This window comes from Spea bombifrons, chromosome 6 (assembly GCF_027358695.1).
Source record: "Spea bombifrons isolate aSpeBom1 chromosome 6, aSpeBom1.2.pri, whole genome shotgun sequence".
NCBI classification, from domain to species: Eukaryota; Metazoa; Chordata; class Amphibia; order Anura; family Pelobatidae; genus Spea; species Spea bombifrons.
Window position 1 is genome coordinate 22,620,370 of NC_071092.1, and position 9,873 is coordinate 22,630,242.

At 39.1% G+C, this 9,873-nt stretch overlaps 1 protein-coding gene across 1 annotated transcript; it reads right to left on the minus strand.

Moving 5' to 3' along the window:
* Nucleotides 1-989: 989 nt before the first annotated feature.
* On the minus strand, nucleotides 990-4,372 carry CBY1 (chibby family member 1, beta catenin antagonist). Its single transcript, XM_053469974.1, has 4 exons — nucleotides 4,215-4,372; nucleotides 3,327-3,432; nucleotides 2,688-2,800; nucleotides 990-2,291 (listed from the first exon to the last, which is right to left on the minus strand). The coding sequence occupies exons 1-4, from the start codon at nucleotides 4,290-4,292 to the stop codon at nucleotides 2,211-2,213; spliced, it is 378 nt and encodes a 125-aa protein (XP_053325949.1). The 5' UTR covers nucleotides 4,293-4,372; the 3' UTR covers nucleotides 990-2,210.
* Between the last annotated feature and the right edge of the window lie 5,501 nt (nucleotides 4,373-9,873).

The following is a 9,873-nucleotide window of genomic DNA, read 5'->3' on the forward strand; positions in this document are numbered from 1 at the left end:
ATAGTCATTAAATGCCAGTGCACCAGTGGTGCAAGAAAGTTTGGTTTCCTTGTGTAAATATGTGTTTTCTACCAATATTTTGTTTCTGTAGTGAAGTTATGGGATGTATCTCAGAGTTCTGTATTCCTACCCTGTAATATATTGTGTAGTGTCACCTATGGGCATCATGTGCAATCTCCAGCCACATCAATTGCTTAAGTTTAGTAAGGAGGTTTGAGCTTTTAAGGAAATTTGTTTTTGTTACATGTGTGCATGCGTATGTGTCTGGGTATGCACATTAGTGTGTGTCTGGGAATGTTAGTGTTAGGTGTCCCTGTGTGTTAGTGCTCAGTGTCTAGTTGTATTGGTGTTAGTGCCCCTCCCAAGGTCAGGCTCTGCTTGTGCCCTTGGAAGAACTTACCCTTTTTAAGAACTGTGGAGTGGCATGGGGGGCCAGCCTGTCTGATTGCAGGAGAAAGATAACGTAATGGGGGAAAATCAAACAGAGCCTGAGAAGAGAGCGTTAAGATGCTTACTTCTTTAGGATGTACATGGGGTGGGGTTTTCTTTCTTTCGTTGCCTCCCACTCACACACATCACTCTCAGCACCACCACTGTAAATCACAAAGATCACATCTTTATCCTCACAGATCCGGCTATACAACACATGACTGTTGACACTTGACCACACAGATGACACTGTACCATACATGTACATACCACTCTCAGACACAGAGATCAAACTCCACCACATAAATTGGATTCAGCCATACATACACACAACTTGCAGCCTTCACATTTGGCCACAGAGATCACACTCTACCACACATGCCACTATCAGCTCTACAGATCACACTTGGCCACATAGATAAAGTTAGGTCACACAAATCGCTGTTACCCACACAGACCTGGTAGATTTCCTTGAGAGGAGAATTGTGGTTAATTATATTGATTTCAGAGACCAACCACAGTAAAATTGCACATATACAAATAACAAAACACTGATAATATAAAGAAAACTATATGACCACTTTATTTTTCATACAAAATATTAAACAAAAAAATAATTATGTCCTATTTAATAAATCTGCAAATATAAAATCTAAAACAAACTTCTACGATCCCAAATATGTTTTATTTCAACAGCATTTTAAACAAACTGCTTCCCACTCTGCCTGTGATCTACTTGTTTCTTGTCGTGTACAATAACAGCATCCTAGTTGGTTTGACATCCATGTATGGATAGTGCAAGAGAATTCCCAGCACTTGCACCTTTGAGGTTTACAGAAACCTCTGTCATCAGGCTGTTAGAAAAGTGCCAAAAATATATAAAGGTGTGTATGGGTGTAAATATACAGGCATACATAGACAGTAGATATAGTATGAATAATGGTATCTGCACAATCATATTTACTTCATACAACTCAAAATTGCTTAATGCCAGAATATTGTGCATAAACACTTTTAAATTTACATCAGGAGTATAAACGTTGAATTCCAAATGACTGTAAACATATACATATGTAACTGGGATATGCCAAAATCCTGTCATTCAAAGCAGAGTGACACGGCTCATGTCAATTGTTGCCCTTCAGGTCAACAGAAAAGGCCAAGAGAGGTAATTCTGACTGCAATACAACATATTAAACTTGCATTTTAATATACACTACTGGAGAACCTTAAAATTTACTTACAGTTGTATTTGTGGAATATTATAAAATTGTCTTCAGACAGAAACATTTTGTGGGACACAGAGACTAGAGGTTGTTTTACACAACTACCGGTATTTCACAACAATGTAAAAATGAAGTCTGCTAAATGTAATTACACATTACAACTGAACTGCAGTTAAAGTGTATAAATATCTTCTAATTTTAACAACATATCTGTTCAATAAAACGCTATCTCCTTTCAATTAAAAACTATGTTTTGTTAACTAGACTAGTTTGAATAACGTATTAATTTCTAGAGCCAAATGGGCTGCTCCCTTTTCTGTTGCATGTTCATGTGCCAGACTTCCCCATAACCATCATCATACACGTATATATCCACTTATAAGTAAAAATGGGTTTTAGTGTATTGAGCAAAAAATATATATATATATTCAGAGACTAGAAGTGTGTTCCATGTAGGGGTTTGGTATGGAAGTAACAACATGAGCTAAATACTGCAGTCAGCCATGGATCAGGGAGAAGTCCCACTTGCAGTTGTCCTCTCTGTGCAAGCAAAGATTATTTTCTCCTCCCACTCAAGCTCTTCAACTCTTCTAGTTCTTTCTCCTTTAGGTGAGATTCAGCTGTTGTCTCAGAAAGCTGGATAAAGTGTAGATAATCAGATTAAAACACATTTAAGAAACACCCCCCACTGAAATAAATGGGAGTACTTTTTACGCATAGGGGGTCTCATTAGACCTACATCTGCCTTTGGATTTATGGGACAGTCAGGAATAACAGAAAAGCTACACTGCTGGAATGCTTGAGGAATAGTGGAATTGAATGGAATAGTTACTAAAATACAAATGCAAAGTTAATTTTAAATACCTAGTTTATATCTCTAAAGACCGGAATACACATTCTCAAGCAATTTAAACTTTCGTCCAGTCTGATACCTGCCCAAAGAAGGAGCTAAGGGGAGCCGTCTGATTTATTTTGCATCTGTATTAACAGAATATTTCAAAACCAAAATTACCCATTTTTACAAATTCTTACCATGTCAAGTAAGATGTCTATTTTAAGACGCAGCAAGTTATTCTCTTCCTCCAGCTGTAAGTTTCTCTTGCGTAGCTTCTGAATTTCTTTTTGTGACCCTGTACCACCTGACTCTGCAATAGAAAAGAATGAAACAACAACTAAGATTGAATACATTACATATTAGGTTATTGCAAAATTTGCAAAAGCGACCATGATATTGGTTATGGAACTATGACACAGGTTCCAGGAGAAAAGGACTGATTTGGCACTATGTGGCAGGACCCGCTGTGCCCTGTGCATCATTCCGGCTGATGCAATGCTACTGAACTACTCTGGTCTATTGTTCAACAATAACATAGAAATGTAGAGAACAGCAGTCAAACATATTGTTTGCTTGAATTATTGACCAAAACTACAATTGAATTGTTTTTTTTTTATGCAAGGCTACAAAATAACACATCTTACACGTTTCCTTAAATTGTCATGAATAAGTTCTGCGGTTGACCCAGTCAAAAGGATGAGAACTATTGTTCTGTGTAATAATATCGCAATAGTTTATTCACTAGGAAGTCAGTGGCCTCAGTGGACCTGATACATTTCATGTGACAATACATTGTCCTATGGGAAAAACAAGTAAGCATATGTGATATTACTTACCGGTAATCCACTGCCCGTTTTCAAATTTTAAACTTTGGCCTGCTATGTTGATACTTGGGGACCCATAATCCAGGCCCAACTCTACTTCTTTGGTTGTCCTGTCCAACTATATAAAAAAAAGTATGCCAATAAAGGAGGAAAGCATGACTGGAATGAATAATTTTGCAGAGTAGGTAATCTAGATTTATTACAGTGTCCCCTACAGTACTTTACATGCTGTGTTGGTACTAATTGGTTTTAGGGCAACCGATCTACATCCTATAGATTAGGTATGGCAAAAAGGGTAGATTCAAAGTGATTTTTGAATTACAACTGAGCTACAATTTAAGAAGGGACTCCTGTCATTATTTGATTACTATATGAAATATATATAGTAAAAGTATTAAGATTATTATATAAAGTATGGTATAAAAACTTTAAAAAAGGAAACAATGGTTTTTAAACATCTCGAGTTTTTGCATAATATAATATTTCAAGCAGTTGTATATTACCAATTTGTATGTGTTCTACCTATGTTATTTTAGCCCAATCTAGTAGATAAACACAATCACACTGCCTACGGTAAACAATATGGCTTAGATTTAGTCAGCCGGACAAGAATAATACAAGTTCATGGATGAAAGAATTCCATCTTACAAGTAGGAATTCATTGGCATTGTTAAAGAGTCAGCTTAGTGTTGTGTATGAACAGTGAAAGTAGCCCAACATACCACATAACTGACAGTAGCCCCCTTGATCTGCAGATAAATGATTATGGAATAAAATACATTTTTCTCCTTTAATAAGAGAGACACTAATCTTTTACATCATTCCCGCTCTGTACTGAAATGTTTGTGGAACTGATAATATTCAAGTGAAGCCGGAATTAATATTCACGTAAATACATACTGAATGCAGATTGGAAAGAGAGGCAGATTTTCTAGGCGGTGTTTTCTTCGGACTGAATGTGTTACCAAAGAGAGGCATTTTCCGAACAGATTCCAGTGTTAATCTGACTCCGTTGAATTTGAGGTTTCCTGTAAAAATAAAACAAAATCGTAATTCAAAGAGGAAGATGCTTTTTCTTTGCCGCAAAAACACCTAATATATACATGCAGTGAAAACCAAAGTGTTCTTGTTTATGGTAAGGATGCGGTACATTTACCGTACTACTATTGACTTCTAAACAATGAACTAACAATCAAAACATGCGGTGGTGATATCACTTCATAGCTGCTCAACCGTAGGACCTGCTCCTGGTATTTAGAGTTTGATGACCAAATCAGTTAGGAGGGGCTGATTGACACTTGTGTTTCTCAAATAGCTTTTATTAAGAACTTTGCATCTACCAAAACACTCAGATTTGTTTTGTCCACTTTGTTCTACAGGATAGAAAGTCTGTGTCTTAGTGCATGAGTCCTAGTCATTTTTGGTGAGGTGAGTGTAAATACTTTGCAGAAACAAATCCACAAAATGAGTGGAGGCAGTCATGGGGTACATTATTATATTAGGAGTTAAATTAGAAACGTAATATAAAGAATAAAACACTACAGCATACATCTGTAAGTCCAGAATAATATCTATACTGTCCATCGGATTAGTGATCACACAGTGAACTTCCAGACACAATCATGTTACTCGCAGATGAACTGTAAATACAGAATCTAAAAAAGAAACAACTATACCGCACCATAAATGCAAAACAATGGATGTATTTAGCTAAATATCCAGAATGTGGAATTATACAGTATTGAACAAAGAGAAAACCCGCTACTACGGCAGTAATAGATCTAGATGCAGCACTCGCAAGCCTACATTTTAAAAAAAAAGAACTTCGTCTTCTTCAATTAAAAATGAACATTTAAAAGGTCGGTTACCTGGACAACCTGGACAATCGACGGGTCACAACCAGCAGCAACTAACGAGCGATATCCTCGAATCGCGATTCCACTCCGCTCATTGCCCATGCGCAAGAAGCGGGTTTAACTACCAAGCAGATCGAAGCGGGGGTGAATATATACAACAACCTTAAACACTCACATATATTACCCAAATTGTATGCTTTATATCCAACACTCGTGAATACACGAAAAGTATCTAAGTAACCACGGTTAACGAAAACAAGAAGTCGAGCGATATACCCGTCACATAAGTAAATGGACTAATCCCAGGCGTTCCTTGCCATAGCAACAGCTTGGTGTTCAACTGTCAGGACTGTACCATTGTGTGTGTATTCGTTAAATGGGTGTTTTATTTCCTTTATGGCCTTACATCATTATTTTTACAATCTTCTATAATAATATTGCGGTGGAATATTAATTAAAACATGCGTAACAAGTCACTTCGCTCAATGGTAAGAAATACAAAAATATGGTTTTGCCCAGTTTCTAAGGAAACTAAAGAAGCTAAATAACAGAGCGCGCGTGCTCCCGGTTCCCGAATTCAGGTAACTCTTACACATTGGCCCACAGCTATTGAAACTTTAGATCATTTAGGGAGTGTTCATAAATAAAAACAACTAGGCACCAGACATTGGGTGTATCACCCAAAGTCAGGGAAATTTGCCTGAGAGTTGAAATTTCAACTCAGGCTGCATTATGCATTATTGAGGACCATCTCTGTCAGTCAAAAGAGCTTATCTGGCCCTGCAGAATCCAGTTTAATTATTATTATTATTAAGACTCTCATTCATTTAATTAAGCATTATGCGGGGCCAACCAAACTCTTCTTGCAGAAGACACTCACTGGGGTTGAACCTTCATAATACATACCGTGTTTCCCCGATAGTAAGACACCCCCGATAGTAAGACGTATCGGGGGTTTCAGAGGGGTCGGCTAATATAAGCCGTACCCCGAAAGTAAGACATATGTCTTACTTTCGGGGAAACACGGGGGATTTGCCGGGTCCGCCACTCTAAGGGGCCGGGAAGTCCCCACCAAGGCCGGCCTTACGTGCGGCCGCACAGGATTTAAATTAAAACATCGGGGGTTTTTTTTAACTTTATTTAACATCCTCCATGTTAAATAAAGTTTTTTTAACTTTATTTAACATGAAGGATGTTAAATAAAGTTGAAAAAAAACCCCGATGTTTTTATTTAAACCCTGTGCGGCCGCAGACCCCTAAGGCCGGCCCCTTAGAGCAGGGCCGACCTTTGGGGTGTGCGACCGCACAGGGCGCCACACTCCAGGGGGTGCCAACCTGCGGCACCCGGCACCCCTCCAGAGACGGACAGTAATGTCCGCCGCTGGAGGAGCAGGCTCGCAAGGGAGCGGTATCGGAGGTCTTTAACAGACCTCCGGCTCCCTTGAGTGATTTTAAGCCGGGTTCAACCCGGCTTAAAATCACTCAAGGGAGCCGGAGGTCTGTTAATGACCTCCGATACCGCTCCCTTGTGATCTGCGCGGCAACAGCTGTTGTGCGCCGGGGTTTCTTGTCAGATCCCGGCGCACAACACTGAAGCCGCGCCCACCGCTGTCCGTGCCCTCTGAACCAGGAAGAAGACAGAACTGAAGAAGAGGAGCGAAGAGGAGGAAAAGAAGCTGAAAGAAGAAAGGAAAGGTAGGAAAGCATTAAGTGAGAGTGGATTGGTGTATATGTGTGTGTGGATTGGTGTATATGTGTGTGTGGATTGGTGTATATGTGTGTGTGGATTGGTGTATATGTGTGTGTGGATTGGTGTATATGTGTGTGTGGATTGGTGTATATGTGTGTGGATTGGTGTATATGTGTGTGGATTGGTGTATATGTGTGTGGATTGGTATATGTGTGTGGATTGGTGTATATGTGTGGATTGGTGTATATGTGTGTGGATTGGTGTATATGTGTGTGGATTGGTATATGTGTGTGGATTGGTGTATATGTGTGTGGATTGGTATATGTGTGTGGATTAGTGTATATGTGTGTGGATTTGTGTATACGTGTGTGGATTTGTGTATATGTGTGTGGATTGGTATACGTGTGGATTGGTAGGTGTGTTGATTGGTAAGTGTGTGAGAGTGATGGGTGTTATGCTGTACCATTTCCAATGTCTTTTTCATGATCTAATTATGCTCTAAAAGTACATCATAACTCCCATCACTCTCAATTTTTTCCCAATATAAGACATACCCCGAAAGTAAGACATAGTGGGGCTTTTAGGGATAAAAAGAAAGTAAGACACTGTCTTACTTTCGGGGAAACACGGTAGTACAACTATATCGGTCTCCTGTGTTTATTGATATTTTATTCTGCAAGTTGCTGCAAGTTGTTTTCCTGGCCCTGTCTGTTCTGTATTTGCCTGCCTTTGTCCAATTATCTGAGCGTGTTCATGGAGATTTTTCTATTTTTAATGCCTATATTTTTAGTTTGTCACATGACGCCATACTCTAAATCTTATGAGGGCCAATCCTTGTATAATGCCACAAGAAGATAAAACACCTTGCATGTGTGTAGTGTCTTTGGACCATTCATGACCCCAAGAAGAGCCTCTGCTCTTCTTGTTCTAGAGCTGAAAAGTTTGCAGATGAGAGACTTTATTTTGCTTCCTGTATGAAGTCTGAATTCCAGGATGTCTGAACATTTTATGAGTTTGCCTCTTGCTCCTCAGTCTGCTTTTGTGTCTCTTAGACCCGATGCTTTTGAACAACCCCAGGTAGGGATTTATTCTGGGAGAACCTTCCTCTAACAGAAGAAGGGGAGAATACACGAAGATTCATACCGGTATTTTCTTTCTGCTGAAGTAAACAAGCCTTCATATGTTCCATAGATTTCAAGGATGCTTATGATGTCCTGCATTACAGATTTTTGAAGGTAGCTATGCTTCTAGGCAACAAGCTCCTACATTTGTAGTTTCAGGCTTTGCTGTTCTGTCTGTCATCAGCCCCTCGTATTTTAACAAAACTTCTGGCAGTTGTAACTTTTTTGAGGCAAGAAGGGATTGCAGTTGTTCTCTACAAAACGACTGGTTGTTGCAAATTCTGCAGAGATTGGGCTAGATTATAAATTGAGAAAAGTCATATCTGGTTCCAGCACGGAGAATTGTTTTTTTTTGTTCATGGATGCTACCTTTCTTCTAGAAGACAAGAAACAGAAAATAAGGAGTCTGGTTCATCTATTTTGCAGAAAAAAGAGGGTGTCTCTTTGTCTCATAATGATCTTTTATAGGTCTTAAAGACTTCCTCTAGGTATGCAGTTTGTGGGCCCTGGCACACCTCAGACCTCTACAGAGTTTTCTACTGTCCATTTGGAATCACTACTCTCTATCTTTAAATAGGGTAGTTTAGCGATCTCCAGTTTGTCTCTTCATTGGCAGATTCATCATGCTTATCTGTATCTTGTCTCTCCTGACAAATCCGTAGTTGTATAATGGTCATCTCAGATGCAATAGGCTAAGGAGCGTATATGGAATATATTTCTGCCCAATGAATTTCCAAAGAAGAAAAACAATTGACAAGAAATTACCTAGCTCTATTGGCAGTTTGGAGGAGTCTATATCAGTGGAGACATCTACTGAAGGGAAAGGCTGTTTGCATCTATTCAGACAACCGTACTGCAGCAGCTTTTATCAACAAACAAGGTGGTACAAGAAGGTGTCACCTGGAGAGCCTCACGTTGAATATTGGATCTTAAAACAGCAATTAATATAATAGGGACATCCAACTGCATAGCAGATCACTTGATCTACTAATTTAAGACCCTTTGTATCATGTAAATCCAGGAATGCTAAATCTTGGAGATTGAAAGGAGAGTAAGCAAAGGGGAGTTTAGGCACTTTTACACAACTGAAAGTCTCCACTTCTCTGAAGCATGGGGAGGTTTAGAGAGTCGTTTCTTCCTGGTGTCACATGAGAAATATTTCTCCTTTTTTTGCTTCTCCTGCTCAGGTTCTTGTCTTCTTTCAGCAACATTTTAACCAGAGATTATGTCCTGCTACATTGAAGGTCCAGATCTTAGTTCTTTTTTGGACTATAGAGTGTCTGAACATCTGTGTCTGAACAGAGATTAGTGATGACAGTCTGTGTTTACAACCTACTACAGCACCTTGAGTCATGGGACTTTAACCTAGTACACCATCAGGGAGCACCAGGGTCCCAATGTCTCTTCACTCAAGACTTTGTTTTTGCTAGCTATTACCTCAGCAAGAAGGTGTTGTCTTTGCTCAACTCATTTTTGCAGTTTTGCTCAGATAAAGTGGTTCTATCTGTATCCCCAAACTGTACTCCTAAAATGTGTTTAAACTTCAGTCAATGCAAGATATTGTGTTTCTTGCCCAGCTCCTTCCAAAAATAAAGTAATACTCAAACACATCCTGGATGTGAAGATGTGCTTTGAGATAATATTTATTTAGGATTGCACCCTAGAGAAGATATTCTTCTGTTTATTTCCTTTGCGGGTCCCAGAAAAAGTCAGCAGATTCTAGATCTACAGTGTTTAAATAGATAGTTCTTGTTATCAAGGAAACCTAAAACAGCTGGGAAAGAACCTTCTTGTAGTATTAGAGATCATTCCACCAGAGCCATGGCAACATCTTGGGCTAAGAAGACTGGAGTTTTTCCTGAGAAGATGTGACAGAGCAGCTACTTGGAATT

Bases quoted from the DNA above. Each gene is read 5' to 3' on its own strand.
- CBY1 (XM_053469974.1), bottom strand. From the start codon at position 4,292: ATGCCTCTCTTTGGTAACACATTCAGTCCGAAGAAAACACCGCCTAGA. The intron at 2,801-3,326 runs GTAAGTAATATC...TTTCTATTGCAG, and splicing joins AAACGGGCAGTGGATTACCG to AGTCAGGTGGTACAGGGTCA. The intron at 2,292-2,687 runs GTAAGAATTTGT...CACTTTATCCAG, and splicing joins TAGACATCTTACTTGACATG to CTTTCTGAGACAACAGCTGA.